Here is an 18,886-nt window from a genome sequence, read left to right as displayed (position 1 = left end):
TTAATTAATTAATGGAAATTCATGACAAATGTTTCTTTTAATGGCTACATAATATTTAAAAATGTGGATGGACTATAATTCACTTCCCCTTCTGCTGTTGAATATCTACATTATTTCTAGATTTTGATTAAAGATGTTGAAAAGAATACACACACCTATCTTTGAGACCTTCTGAAACTACAGGATAGTAAAGTCTTTGTTGTCTGTTTTGGCAAAAACTGCCAAGGATGAAGAGAACAAGAGAAGGAAAAAAACACACACAGAGCAAATTTTGAAGGCTGGAAGGCAGATAGACAAGTGATAACTGACTTAGCTGACCAGAGAAAGCTGAATCTAAAGTCAATAATGCATAAATCCATCAATTTGATTAATAATTTGATTTAAATTTCAGAACACACACAAAGCATAGCAATTGACCAAATTGGGTACTCTGAAAGTAAAATGAAGGTAGAGCTAAAAATCCTTGAATCTGCAGAGCCCATGACAGGCCTTCCTCACTCTGGCAAAAGACTGGAAGTTTCTCATCTTCAGAGGCTAAAACAGAAGGCTCTTCAGAGGGTCTGGAGGACAGCAGCACCATTGAAGGAAGGGTTACTGCACTGAAAATAGGAAGATAAGTGAAAATTTACAAACAGAATGTTGAGGCACCTGCCCTAAGCCTTGCTCACTCAGTTCCCAGAACCCCAGCAGACAGGCATATTCCCTCTAGGCCAGAGTATGGGAGAGTCTATTATAGTCACCTGACCATCCTGAGCCCAAAGTCCCAAAACACATTTTACCTTGTAAAATCCCAGCCAGATTACCATACAGGAAGGATTAGAGTGGATGAGCCCCTCTCCAAAGCACAGACTTCTGACTGGTTTTTAGTCATGATCATAATAAAGTAGTTAAAAAATTAAGTTCTGAATATTGATCAAAATTTACAGTGTAACTCTCAGGAGAATGAAAAAACACAGGGACAGACCAGAAGTGTGTGCTTGTGTGTGTGTGTGTGTGTGTGTGTGTGTGTGTGTGTGTGTGTGTGTGTCTATAAGAGAGCAAGTAGAAGCAGGAACAGAAGCGAAAATTTGGGGAGAAGGGATGATGATGAGGTAAAAGAAATTTAAATCTTCATCTTTTCTAAGGACAAAAACAAATACCAAAAAATAGCTATTTCTGTTTTATTGAAATAATGTTTTTAAAAGGCTCCCTTTGGAACAGAAAATTTTTACAAAAATGGCCCTGGAATTTTTATTTTTTATAGCCAGCCTTGTAGAACTATTCGATATTTTAGAACTATGTGCATGTACAACTTTGATAAAAATTTAAAAATGGACTGATAAAATAGCAATATATAATATTGTGATAAATACCTTTGTACAATAAGCATTTTCACTATTTCAGATTATTTCATTTCCTGAAATGGAATTACTGGATCTAAGAATTCATACTTTTTTTTAATGTTCTTGATATCCATTTGTAAATTGCTCCTGAAAAAATCTTTACAGTTTAAACTCAGAGGGAGATACTTGAGGGCACAAATACCTATTCCCCTTAAATCTCATCATATACTTTTTTTGTTTCGACAGTTTTATTGAAGTTAATTGACATATAGTAAACTGGACATATGTAAAGTGTATGTTTACTATATGTAATTTGATAAGTTTTGACATATATTTGTCTAATATATATGTACAAGAAATTAAACTATTACCACCATTAAAATAGAGAACCCCCTTTTCCTCCTGAACATTTATAGTCAGTCCTTCCTTTCCACGCACACATTTCCTTCCCTACTCATTCCCCCATTTGCTTTCTGTCTCTTGTTTTCATTTTCTAGAATTTTATTTAAATAGAATCATGCAATACACAGAGAGTCCATGATTTAAATGGTTTGACTTAGGATTTTTTGACTTTACAATGGCACAAAAGCAATATGCATGCAAGTAGAAATCATAATTAAAATTTTGAATTTTGATTTTCTCCTACTAGTGATATGCAGTATAATACTCTCTCATAATGCTGGGCAGGGGCAGGCAACTGCAGCTCTCAGTCAACCACTCAGTCATGAGGGTAAACAACTGATACTCTACAGTGTACTCTGTTGCCAGTGTTTTTTGGATATTATGTTTTGTTGTTTTCGCATCTCATAGTGTCTACAAAATGCCCTCTGTGTCTCCTGCTTCTTGTGAGAAGAGGAAGACAATTACTCTTGAGATGAATTTTTGATTTATGATATTTTCAGTTGATGATGGGTTTATCAGGATGTAACCACATCATAAGTTGAGATTCAGTCAGTACAATTACTTTGAGATTCATTTATGTTCAGCATGTGTTAATATTACCTTTTATTGCAGACTAGTAAGTGTTCAAATGAATGGATATACCAAATTTGTTTAGTCATTGACCTGTTGATAAACAATTAGGTCATTCCAATTTGGAGTTATTACAAATAAAGCTGCTATGAACATTTGTGTACAAGTCTAACATATGCTTTTATTTCTCTTAGGTAAAAACCTAGGAGTGAAATCGTTGGGTCTTTTAAGATGTAAATGTTTAATGTTTTAAGGAACAACCAAAGAGTTTTTCAAAGTGGTTGTACATTTTACATTCCTATTGTGTGAAAGTTCCAGTCGTTCTATATTACTCCTACTATGTGAGAGTTCCAGTTGCTCCACATTATTTTCGATATTTAGTATGGTTGGTCTTTTTAGTTTTAGAAATACTAACAGATATGTGGTATTATCTCAGTGTGGTTTTAATTTATATTTCCCTAATGCATAATGATATTAAACATCTTTTCATGAGTTTACTTGCCATCTATGTATCTTCTTTAGTAAAGTGTCTATTCAAATCTTTTTAAATTGAGTTGTTTTTATATTACTATTAAGTTTGTGAGCATTCTTTATATTCTGAATATAAGTCCTTTATCAGATATGTAATTTGCAAATATTTTCTCTCTATGCGTGGCTTGTCTTTTTACTCCCTAGAATTGAAGAGCAGAAATTCATAATTTTAATAAAGTATCATATTTATTTTATGGATTGTGCTTTTGGTATAATGTCTAAGAAATGTTTGGCCAATTCAAGGTCATAAAGATTTTTCATTTTCTTCTTGAATTTTTATAGTTTCAGATTTTATAGTCTATGACCCATTTCAAGTTAATTTTTATACATGGTGCTAGGTAAGGATCAAAGCTTCATTTTTGCATATGAAGACCCTTTGTACCTTTTTTCAAATATGTATATATATATATATATTTGTTTAATATGGATCGATTTTTGCATTCTCTGCACTGTTCTATTGGTCTAATTATCTATCTTCATGCCAATATCACACTGTCTTGACTATCGTAGCTTTATAATACCTTGAAATTAAGTAGTCATTTTTTTCAACTTCCTTCTTTTTGAAAGCTTTTTCTTTTTTAAATTGTTCTAGGTCCTTTGCCTTTCCATATGAATTTTAGAAACATTTTGTTAATTTCTATGAAAGACCTACTGGATTTTAATTGAGATTGCATTGAATCTATACATCAGCGTCAGGAGATTTGATATCTCAACTCCATTTACTTAGATCTTCTTTAAATTCTTTCAGCAATATTATATAATTTACAGTGTAAAGGTCTTATACATATTTTGTCAGCTTTATTCATAGATATTTCACATTTTTCTGCTGTTGTAATTTTTAATTTCCAATTGTCCATTGTTAGGCTATAAAATACTATTGATTTTTGTATATTGTTCTTCTATCCTGTAATGTTGCTAAACTCACTTATTAGTTTTAGTAGCTTTTTTGTAGATTCTATAGGATTTTCTATATAGACTATCACGCTATTTACAAATAAAGAGAAATTTATTTCTTCTTTCCACCTGGATGCATTCTTTCTCTTGTTTTATTACTCTGGCTAAAACTTCCAGTACAATGTTGAATGGAAGTCGTGAGTATTAACATTCTTGCCTTGTTCCTGCTTGTGAGTACAAATATTCAGTCTTTCACCACAAGTATTAAGTGAGCTTTAGGTGTTTTGTAGCTGCCATTTATCTAGTTGAGGAAGTTCCTTTCTATTCCTAGTTTGTTGAGAATTATGATTAGGAATTGATGTTGAATTTTGTCAAATGCTTTTTTTACATCTATTAAGGAGTCATGGGGTCTTCATTTTAGACTGTTGATGATGGATTGCATTGACTGACTTTTTAAAATTATGGTAAACTACATATAACATAAAATTTATCATTTTAAGTGTGCAATTCATTAGCATTAAGTACATTCACAATATTGTGCAACCATCGCCACTATCTAGTTCTAAAATATTTTCATCACTCTAAACAGAAATCTCATACACATCATGAAGTCACTCCCCTATCACTCTTACTCCCAGGCCTTAGAGACCACTAATCTGTTTTCTCTCTTTATTGAATTGCTTATTTTGCATATTTCTCGTAAATGAAATCATACAATATGTGACATTTTGTGTCTGGCTTCTTTCACATAACCATGTTTTTGAGGTTCATCTATGTTGTAGCATGTATCATCAGTATTTGCATGTTGTGTGAAGTAAGAATCCAACTTCATTCTTTTGCATGAGAGTATCCAGTTGTCTTTCGTTGACTAATTTTTTAATATTAACCTAACCTTGTATTCCTGAGATAAGCCAAATTTTGTCAAATTTTTTATTAGATTTTATTTGCTAATATTTGATTAATATTTTATATACACTTTTATGAAAGATATTATTCTCTACTTTTCTTGGAATATCTTTGTTGTCTTTGAAATTAAAGTAATGCTATCCTCATAGAAAGAGTTAGGAGGTTTTTTCCCTCTTCAATTTTTTGGAAGAATTTGTTTAGAATTGGTATAACTTTTCATTAAATAGTTAAATTAACCAGTAAAACTGTTGGGATCTGGAGTTTATTTTGTGGGAAAGTTTTACACTACAAGTTCAATTTCTGTAATGGATACAACACTATTCAGGTCATTGATTTTTTATTGCTTGAGTCTTGGTAGTTTGTGTTGTTCAAGGAATTTGTCTATTTCATCTAAGTTATCCAATTTATTGGTATAAAGTTGTTCATAAGATTTCTTTAATATCATTTTAATATCTACAGAATTTCTAGTGATGTCACTTCTCTCATTTCTGATATTGGTAATATGTGTCTTCTCTTTTTTTCCTCATCAGTCTGGCTAGAAGATTGTTAATTTTATCAATCTCTTATAAACTTTGATTTTATTGATATTTCTCTATTGTTTTTCTGTATTCTATTTCACTGACTTTGCTCTTATCTTTTTCAATTCCTTTATTCTGTTTACCATAGGTTGCATTTGCTCTTCTATTTTTAGTTTTTTGAGGTGGCAGTTTGAGACTTTTTTTTTTTTGTACTAGTGGTATCTAGTGCTATAAACCTCCCTCTAAGTACTGCTTTAAGTACATCCCACAAATTCTGATTATTGTGTTTTCATTTTCATTCAGTTCAAAACACTTAGAATTTCTTTTGATTTTTTTAACCAATAGGTTATCTAGCTCCCATATATTTTGAGATTTGTTCAAAATCTTTTAACTTTATTTCTATTTAACTTCACTGTGGTCAGACAACATACTTTATGTCTTGAATCCTTTGAAATTCATTGAGATTTGTTTTATGGCCCAAAATATTATCTATTTTGCTAAATATTGTGTGCACTTGAAAAAATATGTATTCTGCTATTTTTAAGTGAAGTATTCTATAAACGCCAATTAAGTCAGGTTAGTTCTTTAGTTCTATATCTTTTTCAATTTTCTATCTATGCAGTCTATCAATTATTGAATAATGTTGAAATCTCTGACTATAATTTTGAATTTTTCTGTTCTTCTTATAGTCCTGTCAGTTTTTGCTTCAGGTATTGTGAAACTATTTTATTAGGTGCATAAACATTTAAGATTGTTATGTCCTCTTGATAAACAGATCTCTTAATCATTATGAAACATTCCTCTTTATCTTGGTAATATTTATTTTGTTCTGAAATCTACCCTGTCTGATATTAAGATAGCCAATCAAGAATTTTTTTCATTAGTGTTAGTTTGATATATTCTTTTACTTTTAAATTATTTGTGTTTTTATATTTAAAATTCGTTTTTTATCGGCAGCATCTAGTTGGATCTTGCTTTTTAATCTAATCTTACAAACTTCCTTCTTAAATTGGGGTGCCATTTATATTTATATTTAGTATAACTGTTGATGTACTTGGGTTAAATCTGTCAACTTGTATTTATTTGTTATTTGTATCTCTTTTTTGTATTATTTTTCATTTTTTTCTGCCTTCTTTTGGATTAAGTATATTTTTATATTCCATATTATTCCTTTTGTCGGTTTATTAGCTATAACTCTTCATTATAAGAGGAAAACGCAACTGAGATACACACACACACACACACACACACACACACACACATATATATATACACACACACACACACACATATATGTATATAATCACTTCATATATAAGAACCTTATAATAGTATACTTCCATTCCTCCACTTCCAGATTTGTGCTATTATCAAACATTTTACTTCTACTTAGAGTAAAGCTCCATAACATATTATTATTGTTTTGCTTTAAACTGTCAATTTTCATCAAAGAGATTTAAATAATAAGAATAAAAGTCTTACATTTATCCACAAAGTTATGATTTCCAATGTTCTTCATTTTTTGTGTAGATCCAAATCTCCATCTAGCATCATTTTCCTTCTTCTTGAAAGAATTTTTTAAACTTTTCTTACAGTGCATATCTACTCATGATGAATTCTTTCAGCTTTTGTATTTAGCACCACTGTATTATTTAGTACTACTCTCTTGCTTGGAAGGTCATGGAATGTACTGGAATATACTGGAGCCATGGGGTGGGGGTGGGGGGGCGAGGAGAGCATTCCAGTCAAGAAATCCAAATTGAAAGTAACTTTACCTTTCTATCTCTAAAATTTGAAAGTTGGATACAATTAATACTAGTAACATCTTTTTGGGGTAAGTTCTCCAATTCAACATCTCAGTAGTGTTTCCTCAATCTTTCAGTAGGATTATGTGTAGATGGAGACTCTTAGTTGAGGTCTAGGCCCAATCTCCTGGGTCTTGCCTTTCTGTTTATTGTCATAATCCTCATGTTGCTGTATTGCTGTCACATCTCTAGTTCAGAAACAAGAGATAAGTGTGTGTTGTAGGTCTGGCCTCCGGCCCCTGTTGAAACTCAGCTACCTTTCATAAGGTTAGACATTTATGATGTATTTTAGAACAATTTATAAAGCAATTATCTTCTGTTTTCACAACTAAAAGTGTTAAGGGGAAGTAGAAGCTTTGAAATTATATACTTTTTGATTATTTATTAACATTGTCAAATTGACAAACTGACATCTGTGTTTAGTGGTTGCATAGAGAAAAGCTACTAGTCTCACAGCAATTTTCTGGAAAGGAAACTCCAGAATGTTATTTTTATGATATATGTATATTTAAAATTCTCATCAATATTTTTATAAATGCATTCTTAACTGCCTGGGTTCTTTATATAGAGATCATCCAAGTGAAACTCAGTGTTACTAAGGATTATTTGCCTTCAGCATCTGGGGAATTAGAGGAGAAAACTTTAACAAGAATAAATGGGTAGAAATCACTTGGTGGCCTCTTTCCTCCTTCATCAATATCCTTGTGCCCACCATTCCTTTGTGAAATAGGTGAAGTTGATAACAGTGAATATCTTGAGCAGGATTTGTGTGCTTGGCAAGGGAAAGCCAAGATTCTTTCATTTGTGTTGGTGGCATGGGAATGGAAACAGGTGGGTGATTTGCATAAAAGCCTCTGTCTGGTCTTTCTCATCTCCAGTTGGTGGAGCCATCTACTTCTCTCCTAGTATACCTTTTGTGCATTGCTTAGACCTCCAGGAGACACTTAATGCTAAGGGGGGAAAACGTTAGCATCAAAATATGCTTGTGAATGACATCTGATCTCCAGTTGGTGGAGCCATCTACTTCTCTCCTAGGTATCTCACAATACCTTTTGTGCATTGCTTAGACTTCCAGGAGACACTTAATGTGAAGGGGGGAAAATGTTAGCATCAAAATATGCTTGTGAATGACATCTGCCATTTCAGCAGATCTGCGATTGCACAGATTGCAGCATAGGTGTTGGAGGAAAATACTGGCAATCTATTATGAGAGCTGCTCTCTATTTCTAGAAGTAAAATGCCTCAGTGAACAAGATTACTATGCTTTTATTTATCACTAAAATTGCTTCATTTTCTATAAAGTTCTGAGTTTTTAAAATTCTCCTTGCTTTACACGTTAAAGTTCATAGCCTCATAACTCGGTGGAACAAGCACTTATAGAGGTAGCATTGTCTTCTCTTTTAGCACAATGTCAACTACTATAAATGATCTCTTTTGATTTCAAGTGACTTCAATATGTAAATATTTGAGCTTGTAGTGATTTTTTCCTTTTCAACTAAGCAGGATATTAAAACAAAAAGCCAAAATTTAGACAGCATCTACTGACAGCCAGTTAAGGGACACAGACTTGGAAAGACCTTTGGCAGTCAAAAGCATTCCCACTTTGCCAACTCCGAAGCTTTGGGTCAATCCCCATTTCTCACAGTTTACTTGGAGTACTGCATAGCCTAGCACCCACTATTGATCTTATATTTGGCAAACAACCTCTTTTCTTTGCCAAGTTAACAATACCCTGACCTAGCCAAATAGTTCCTTACAGTACACCTGAGATTTTAAGGAGTGGCATTCATGAGTTTCAAATTTCAAAAGCCCAAAACTTGGCACAATTCCTGATGTTAGACCTCTTTCTTTCCTTTCTTTCTTTTTCTTTCCTTCCTTCTTTATCTGTCTTTGTGTCTTCCCTCCCTCCCTCTCTTCTTTTCTTCTTTTTTACATAATTTTCAAGATAATTTAACTTACAAAAAAAAAAAAAAAAGAGCATCTAACAAGCCTATGGCCTCCATTTGACCCAACAACAAGACACAATAAAAAAGAACCATGAATAAGACCTCTCAGACTTTTGTTAGTTACCTGAGGGCAATGGCCAAGGAGTGACCTAATGCTCCAGTTTCTGAGTTTCTCCTGGAGCACAGTCAGTTCAAAGATGTTTTGATGAGACTCCTAACTGAGGTTCCTATAGTGACAGACCATCACTAGACTAGCACCTGCTCAGCTGGTACTAAAAGGAAGCTGACAACATTCTGGGTCCTCTCTGAGGCTATCAGATGATAACCAGCCCACTGTCATTATTTTCTGTTTCTTCCCTTTCTTTTATTTGACAAATACATTACAATTATTTGGAATAGAGTATGCTGAAAACCTATTCTCCTTAAAAAGATCTTCAAGCAAAAGAATAATGAACATAGAGTACTTTAAATAACCAATGGATGTTTGTGTTGAGATAGTTTTAAAATTTGTTGATGGGACAGTGCTAATACAAATGGAGAGCAGGAGAGTTCCTTCCCAGTGAATTTGTGAAAAAAGGCTGCATTACACCTGGGTTCTTCCACGCATTGTTCTAACTAGGAACGTATCTGACAAGAAAATGTGAACCTCTTTTTTAGGAAGTTTTAATTCTTGATCTCAATTTCCTCATCCACTTTCTTTTGACCTTTCTTTTTATTTTATATAATGTGATGTCTTGGGTTTTTATATTAGTTAAAGGGTGCCATTTCACAAAATACCAAGATGGTTGCACTTTGGAAGAGCAACATTTTTAGATCCCACATATATTCAGCCTTGACAGAAGGCTTAGTGAAAAATATTTAAAGGCCCCTACAAAGAAAGAAAGAACAGCATAGGACTAGTATTTCTCCTTTTGAAACTAGATTTAGCCCTGAAAAGCAACCATTATGTGAATGAGAGGGATAAAGAAAATAACTAGAGGCCAGTGGATTCTGTAACAGGATGACTAAGTTGGTCTCCTTAAGATAATTTTATGACTTGAGTCTTGCATAGTGAAATGCCTTGCAGGTCCAAAGCATGTATGTTCCAAAGATAATAACTGTGCTTAGTTCTTGTTTATGACTTATTTTGTTTAACGGCAGCCCCATCAGCCAGGGGAACGAAAATAAGCCTTTGCGATTTACCATCTATGTGGTGATTTGTACTCTGCTATACAGAAAAGTCATGGGAGGGAAGTGCAGAAAATCCTTTAATTGAAACATAAACTTGTTTCATGGAAGGAGCACAAAGTAACAGCAGAGGTGAATACTAACAAGTGACTTTCCTCTTGCTATTCGGAACAGACAGGGTATTGTGTCCCATCTGGTTGATCCAGTCTTTAGTTTCACGGTTTTCTGATCCTTAGGCCAGAATATTGGCCGGTCCTTTTCAGAAGTTGTAATTATTACACATCATGCCTTCAGGGCATGAGGGACTAAAGCAGCTTCAAGACTAGTAAATGTGAGTTCAAAAATAGCAAGACACTGGATTCAGCTTTTAGATTTTTACCAGTCACGAACAACTGATCTACTCTTTTCAAAATTACATACATTAATCTAGTGACTCTGTGTTTTTATCAAAATTTTAAAACAACAATAGCAACGTGATTACGCCCTTCACTGAGAAGGAACTTTGCACATGAAAGACTTAAAATGTTTTGTAGAGCAGAACATTCTTTGAAAGCTCTGGGTAGAAGAAAGCACTTGCTTGAGGAACTTAATTGATAGAAACAGTGCAGCCTGGACAAGGCTGCCTGAGTTCAAAGGCACCGCTTTTAATCCCAAACCATTTTAATTTTACTTAACTTTTATTTCTTTCTGGGTGACTAAACTGCAAATTCCTACTAATCTACTGCCAAGTAATTTTTTTTAAGAAGGTGGATACTTTACAAGATTCATAGCCAAGAGCCTCCTGTCAGGAATGCTGGTGGTACAGTTTTGTGTAGATAAAAAACAGAGGCACAGGAAAGTAGGTCATTCTGTTTTGTATGTGAAACAGACTCTGTCTCTGGAAAGTTTGCTCCAATTGAAAACAATAAGGCACTAGTCCCTCTTTAAGTCTGGAAATGTAATGCCTCTGGCAATACATGATCTTGGAGAGTAGAGCCTAGTGTTTTCATAGCTGAGATTTTGTGTTAGTAGAACAGCCAGAATGTCAACTGTTGCAAGGAGAGTCATCCAATTCACACATATGCAGCTGGAGAGAAAGCCCAGCTTCAAGAGATGACATTTAACATTTTGGGGATGAACAAGAATACAGAAATGGTCTACTGCAGCCAAGAAATAAGTGGCTGTTCATTCCTAGTACAAGAGAGCTATAATATTGCTTTCAGACTCTCACTCTATGTGATTTTCTTCTTAATGGCCCATTTGAGAGTTAAAGAAAATTATTAAATGACCAGATATAATACCTTCGACAGAAGTAATTTCTTGTAAACAGCAAACAGTAAGACGGGCCAGGTATGGCTGATCTGTCTTCATAAAATGAATCACAACATATTTGATCATTTTGACCGCCCTAACAACTAACACAGTGCAATAGTGCAGCCACTTTTTTCCTAGACATTTATTGTCTAGGGAAAAAAAATGGATTTCTTAAGATAACTGTACTCTTTTTTTTTCTTTTCTTTTTCTCTGTGTGTGTGTGTGTGTGTGTGTGTGTGTGTGTGTGTGTATGTGTGTGACTTCTAGTCTTTCTACATCCTTACGTGTAACTACTTAACTGTTTTGTTCTGGTCATTCTTTGTTTCCGATGGATCGGAGTATTAGTATTAATTGGCTTTCATAGAATGTTACAGGAGAGTTAAGAAAAAAACATATCTGGTTTATTAAATGTTGGATGGACATTATTAGTGCACAATCCTTTAAGGCTGGCACTATTGAATATTAAACAGTAATTGAAAATCAACTGGCAAATAAGCCATCTTGAAATGGTATAATCATGAACTAGTCAAAAAAATGTATCACCTCTCACCCATTAAGATGGCTACTATAAAAAAATATGTAAGTGTTGGCAAGGATGTGGAGAAATTGGCCCCCTTTTGTAGTGTTAATAAGAATATAAAATGGTATAGCTGCTTTGGAGAATAGTATGACAGTTCCTCAAAAAATTAAAAACAGAATTACCATATAATTCAGCAATTCTACTTCTGCATATATACCTAAAAGAATTGAAAGCAAGATCTCAAAGAGATATTTGTACATCCATGTTCATAGCAGAATTATTCACAAGAGCCAGAAGGTCGAAGCAACCCAAGTGTCCATCAACAGATGAACGTATAAACAAAATATGGTATATGCATGCAGTAGCCCTTCCTTATCCACAGTTTTGCTTTCTGTTATTCATGGTCAACCATGGTCTGAAAATATTAAATGGAATATTTATTTAATTTCATTTATTAATAATATTATTATTTAATAAATAAATAATTTATAAGTTTTAAATTGTGCATCATTTTGAGTAGAGTGATGAAATCTTGCACCATCCCACAACATGAATCATCCCTTTCTCTAGCGTATTCACACTGTGTACACTCCCCACCCATTAGTCAATAGCAGACTTGATTATCAGATTGACTGTCCTGGTATCGCAGTGTTTATGTTCAAGTAACCCTTATTTTACTTAATAATGACCCCAAAGTGCAAGAGTAGTGATGCTGGCAGTAATGATGCTTATGCCGAAGAGAAGCCATAAAGTGCTTCCTTTAAGTGAAAAGGTGAGTACAGTACAATAAGATGTTTTGAAAGATCACATTCACATAAGTTTTAGTACAGCGTATTGTTATAATTGTTCTATTTTATTATTAGTTATTGTTGTTACTCTCTTACTGTGCCCAATTTATAAATTAAACTTTATCACAGGTATGTATGTATAGGAAAAAATATAGTGTACGTAGGGTTTGATACTATTCGCAGTATCAGGGATTCAGTGGGGATATTGGAACATATCCCTATGGATAAGAAGGGACTATATTGTACAATGGAATATTATTTAACCTTTAAAAGGATGGAAATTCTTATACACACTACAACACAGATGAACCTTGAAGACATTATGCTAAGTGAAATAAGACAGTCGCAAAAGGACAAACTGTATGATTCCACTTGTATGAGAGACCTAAAGTGGTCAAATTCATAGAGACAGAAAGAATAGTGGCTACTAGAGACTGGGGAGTGGAGGAGAGAAAAATAAGTAGTAACTGTTTAATGGGTGTAGGTTTCAGTTACAGAAGATGAAAAAATTCTGGAGATAGATAGGTGATGGTCACACATCAATGTAAATAACATACTTAATGCCAGTGAACTGTATACTTAAAAATGGTTAAAATGGTAAATTTTATGTTATATGTATTTTTTTCACAATAAAAAAATAAATGAAATATTGGATCAGGAAGTTACCTTTAAAAACAAACAAACAAACAAAAAAGAGTGGGATAACAGACACACGATTCTGCCTTTGGAGACTTATATTCTCCATCATTGTTTCCTGCCTGCTCCAGGAGCCAATGAAGCACTTTTTAGTGTGTTTTAATTTACTTCATGCCTACACTTTCCCTTGCCCCTTGTCTGAGAAAGAACTCCCTGCTCCTCTGTTCTTCCCTCACCCTTCCCACCCTCTACACGTCTTCACCTTCATTGTGGGTGTCAACCAGAGATATATAGAGCCATCTGGCTGGGAAATGTTGACAGCATGGATGTCCACACAAAATGCTCAGACTGAATCTGTTAACAAGTTGTCTTTTATCACCTTGGTAGCAGGACTGTGGGGAGGGAAATTAAAGGCACAGAGGAGGACAATACAGGAGAACTCTAGAACTGTCAACTGATTTTTGTCCCAAAGGCTTTGTACCATATTATAACAATGAACCCATATGAACAAGAGACAGGTGAATTCTTATCAGGGAAAGGAGTCTTAATTTTAAGAGGAACCTAACAATTCTTTAGTTTGCTTTCCGGAAGTCTTACTTGGGAAGAACTGCCCCTGGGGAAAAAAAATGTGATTTTGATAGGATTCATGATAGTCTTTGCCCAGGTAGGGGTGGTTTCCCTCTTTGCACCCTCCCCCCATTTCTAAGCAAATTATATAAGATATAATCAAATTGCTCCCTTACCCCTCACTAACCTGAATTTCAGGATACAAGCCACTCAGATTTGGGAAGGAGGTTAGATATTGGACATTATACTGGCTTTGATAGCTGTACACACTGTTCTATTTCTAAAATTTCTCTAGATACACTTTAATGTTAAACAAAGATGAGAATTTTCTATTCTCTTATTAGAACTATGGTAATTCACATGCTTGCATCAGCGGCTTACCTCCGCAGGCTGAGAAGTTGAGACCCTCTATTGTCACACCTATGAAGAAAAGTAGAAAGTGGTGTTGATTCAAGAAATATCCTTGAAATAAATCTCCTTTTTTTTTTTTATTCCCCCAAGCTTCCGCAGGTTCACTAGATCCAACAGTGTGACAACAGCTGTGCAGGCCGACCTGGACTTCCACGATAATCTGGAAAACTCTCTGGAGTCTATGGAGGACAATTCGTGCCCCGGCCCGATGGCCAGACAGTTCTCCCGGGACGCCAGCACCTCCACGGTGAGCATTCAGGGCTCAGGAAACCATTATCATGCCTGCGCAGCAGACGACGACTTTGACGCGGATTTTGATCCTTCGATTCTGCCTCCCCCGGATCCCTGGATTGACTCGATTACTGAAGACCCTATGGAGGCCGTTCAAAGGTCAGTGTGCCACCGAGATGGCCACTGGTTTCTGAAGCTTCTCCAGGCGGAGCGAGACCGCATGGAAGGGTGGTGCCAGCAGATGGAGAGAGAAGAGCGGGAAAACAACCTGCCTGAAGACAGTAAGTAACACAGCGACGCTATCCTCACAGCCTGCGCTGGGGTCTGGGCTTACCTTTTGTCCGTAGACTCGTGGTTTCTTCCCTACCTGTTGCATTGGTCTATCCCTGCGGTCTGGCCTTACCTCAGACAGACAGAACATATGGGAGAGCTAGGCAATTCCAGCAGAGAGCCCAGCCCCGCCCCCGCACTGCACTATGAAAAGAGAACCACTGGACAGGTGTAACACCTCCGCTAGCTCTAGATTCGTGACTTCTAGCTCTAGATTTTGTCCTCTCTGACAAATATGGCCTTCTGTTCTTAACATGATTCCGCTTGCTTGAGATGTTACTGAAGAGGTGCTGATTCTCAGGAAATTTATAGTAATTCTAACTAGTTTCAAGGTCCACAGATTCATGTGCATTGGGCATTTACACTCGTACAGTTGTGTTACTTTCATTAACATACAATATTATGTTATAGTAATGCATAGGTCTAGAGGCTCACACTTACATTCTTAAGCCTGCTTCGCATGCACTTTCTCTCTCATGTTTTAGGATGGCGAACTTTCAGCCCCTAAATTAAGTAACACAAATTCTAATTTAATGGGTTAAAGTAAATGGTAAAATATGATGAATGAATAAAATAAGTAATGGAAGCCTGGCACACATTATTTTCAAACTTAACATTTTAACGATTCCTATTAAAAATTGACCAAAAAATTTACCAGATTACCTTAATTCTGAGGCACATTTGGCACGTTTTCAACAATTCTGAAAGTGAATGTAGTTTACAATTAGTGTGTATTTTAATATTGTGTTTATTTTCCTCTGAAAAACTATTATTAAGTAAATGATGGATCTTCCAACTGATGATATTTTTGAATCAAAGAAATTTAGTGGTAAACATTAGAACCTGCCTTCATTTTTGTGTAGGAACTACCTAGAATAGTATTGTTCTGATGTAGCTTTTTAAACCTATTTTTAAAATCAGATTTAACTTTTTATTATAAAAATTTTAAAACATGCACAAAAGTAGGAAGCTTAATATAATAAACCCTATATACCTATCACCCAGTTCAACAATTGGCAAGTGTTCTTATCTTCCCTCAGTTATTGTTGTTTTTGCCGGAGTATCTTAAAGAAAATCCAAGGCATCACAGCACTTCACTATATATTTCATACCAGTAAGGATGTTTTTTTACATAACCATCATGCATTAGTATCCTTAAAAAAATAATAATAATTTCGTAAAAACCAGACCTAGAGCCTACTGTAAATCATGTTTAAAAGACTTACTAAATAAACCACACTCATTGTGTTAAGGAGCAGTGAGTTTTCCATAAAGGAAGTATTTTTCAACGAAAATTAAGTCTGGAAAATAACAGTTAGCAGGTTGTGGGATTTCCTCACTTTTTCCATTCTCTTGTTCACATCTCTTCTCCGTGCTCCTTCTTCCTGCCTGGACCCTACCAACCAGCTGACTAGCCTCTTTGTTGTCTTTATGAGCAGGTTAGAAAATCCATAAATGGATTTCTGTAACACACTTTTTGTTCTTGCATACTAAGAGTGCAAACAATTTAGCAGTAGAAAAGTAAATCTCCTTGACACTTGCCGCTAACAGTTGGTACCACTGCAGACTCACCTGAGTGTTGATCCACAAGCAGAATTAGCTTTCTGCCCTCTAAAAGGTGAATGAGGCACCTCCCAGGAGCAGTGGGTGGGGATAAATTTCAGTAAGAAAGTCTTAGCAGTTGCATCTTATTTTCCTTTTCCCCTTGTGGGTATACCCAAAATTTCCTAGATTTTCCTAGGAAAAAAGTCAATGTCTCAGGAGCAATGGCTTTTGGTGCACTACCCAACAGGACAAGCTATCATTCAGATTTCAGTCCATTAGTTTGGGACTCATTCTAGTCTCCCAGTTGGTTTCCAATAGGATCCTGGGAGGCTGCTCATCTGATGTTTACTTTTAACCTGTTGTTTTCTTCTGATCTGAAACTAGATCTATTTCTCTCAACCTAGCTTTATAATGATGCATGAGATTGATCATTGTATAAAGATTTAGGAAAACCTCCCTTGAGACTGAAGGAGCTGTGAAAACAAGTCAATGTATTTTGGTACAACCACATTTATTTGAAAGGTAAAAATCTTGTCAGAAAACTAGGTTTTCATCTTGTATTTGAGACAGAAAAAAGCATATTTGTATTTTGAAATATACACAACTGGTAAAGTCTCAAAATAATAAACATAAAGGAACTGCCTATTCTCTATTCCAGAATTTTACTTCAGATATTACATAAAATATTGATTTATAAATGGGACTTATAAACCTATTTTATATAAAGAGATTTTGTTACAATAGTATTTATTATAACAAGATTTAAAAGAATAATAATTTTCTATCTTTGTACATGAAGGTGCCACTGTCTCACCATTAATAAACCATGCTTCCTGAGGATGTTTTGAATCAGAAGAGTGATGAATTTTCTCAGATCTACCTCTTTATTTTACAAGGTTGCTGCCTGGGTGGGGGTGGGAGGGTGATGCTAGGGTCATGGTTGCAGAATCAAAGATAACTAGAGGTGGGAGTATTTTTAGTGCATTGTTTTAAAAGACCCAACTAAGTAGATTAGTCTTAGATGGGAAGTATGCAATAAAACCTGCTTCATTGGGGAATTGGTCTCTTTTTGTAGTTTGAAACATATTTTAATATCAGAACCCCCTCTTCTGATTAAAAACAAATGATATACAACACCAGTAAATATAAAAGGAAGAATGATGAAGCTTTTCTGGTGAGAGCCCAGAGGAAGCCTGTCTGCTTAGCCTGTACCATCACCCCCCACCACCACCCCAACCGAGTCTCCACCCACCAAAAAAAAAAAAATCCTAGGATTTCTAGACTACAGTTTGAAAGCCAATGGCCTATAGTGAAAAGTCAAAATTATTACTTTTTAAAAATATAATTTCATACTTTTAGATCAAACTGCTAACACACAGTTTAAATGCCCTTTACACATGCTTTTTAAAATGTACAAAACTGATTCAAATTAGTAACATCTATTCATGTAAGCTCAACCAGTGTACGAAATATGGCTCTTCCTTCAAGTCTCAGCTTGGGCCTCGCATTCTAGAAGTCTTTGCGGAATGCCTCCCCTCAGGCTGAATTGGGTGTGTCTCCCAGGTGCTTTTGTAATAGCCTATACATTTGCCTATTAGGTATTTTCAACATTACTTTATGACAATCTGTGTATCTCTCTCCTCCACTAAAAAGTGAGCTCTCTGAGGACAGAAATTATTCATCTTCATATTCACTGGCACATAGCAGGGGATACTTGAATATGTATTTGCGTCCTCAAAATATTGTGCGAATTCTATTTTACAAAAGTATTTAACCTAACAAAACATTTCTTCCTAAGTAGCTTAAAGAATACTCAGTAAATAACTAGCAGTTATTGTTGCCGAAAGATAGAGGGGGAATTTCCTTATGAAGTGATGAGCCCTTCTCATCAGAGCTAGGGTTTGGCAGAGAGAGAAGCACACTTGCCTGAGAAATGGTAGAAAGGACTGCTGTGCTGGTCAGGGAGATGGTCTAGATGAGCCCTGTATGTCCCTTCCAGCTCTTGGGACACGATTCTATTCCGCCAGCACTTGAAGGCTTTCTGTATCGTTCATGCTGTCGAAAAATACAAAACAGGAGCACCAATCTAATAGCATTCCAGAATTCTAAACAGTGCAGAGGTAAACTCAATGCCCAGGTCACAGAGTCACCTATGTCCAATGAGGCAGATCCGAGGGAGGGTCTGACCATAAAGCCAGAACAACCCTCCACCATAAGAGGGAGAATATGAGCATGTGAAAGAATGTTCATCTTGTCCTTAGCATACTCCCTGGGAGAAGGTTACAGATTTTGACAGGTATTGTTTTATTTGCCCTCAAAACAGCTCTCTGGCAGAATCTTGTCCAAGGTCACAGAACACAGAAGTGTCTGATGGAACAGATACAGCATAAATAACATTTGACAAGATAATGATACTTTGTATGTACTGTCCTCTAAAGCTCTCTCTATGTATCTCTCCCTGGCTCCTTGGCAATCCCAATTCTGTTCAGATAACTGGGCCTAGA

The 18,886-nt window shown here is 35.3% G+C and overlaps 1 protein-coding gene across 15 annotated transcripts in view; it reads left to right on the top strand.

Moving 5' to 3' along the window:
- The window catches only part of DLGAP1 (DLG associated protein 1), a 798,454-nt gene that overhangs the window by 755,855 nt on the left and 23,713 nt on the right, over window positions 1-18,886 (top strand). For all 15 annotated transcript variants that reach the window (XM_025038576.1, XM_025038573.1, XM_025038572.1 and 12 more), the window contains one exon: window positions 14,367-14,788. In XM_025038576.1, the coding sequence (XP_024894344.1) occupies window positions 14,367-14,788 (422 nt within the window). The remainder of the gene's footprint in view (window positions 1-14,366; window positions 14,789-18,886) is intronic.

The sequence above is a fragment of the Pteropus alecto genome, unplaced genomic scaffold (assembly GCF_000325575.1).
Source record: "Pteropus alecto unplaced genomic scaffold, ASM32557v1 scaffold146, whole genome shotgun sequence".
NCBI classification, from domain to species: domain Eukaryota; kingdom Metazoa; phylum Chordata; class Mammalia; order Chiroptera; family Pteropodidae; genus Pteropus; species Pteropus alecto.
The sequence above is the reverse complement of the archived record's forward strand: the minus strand, read 5'-3'. Positions and strand labels throughout refer to the sequence as shown.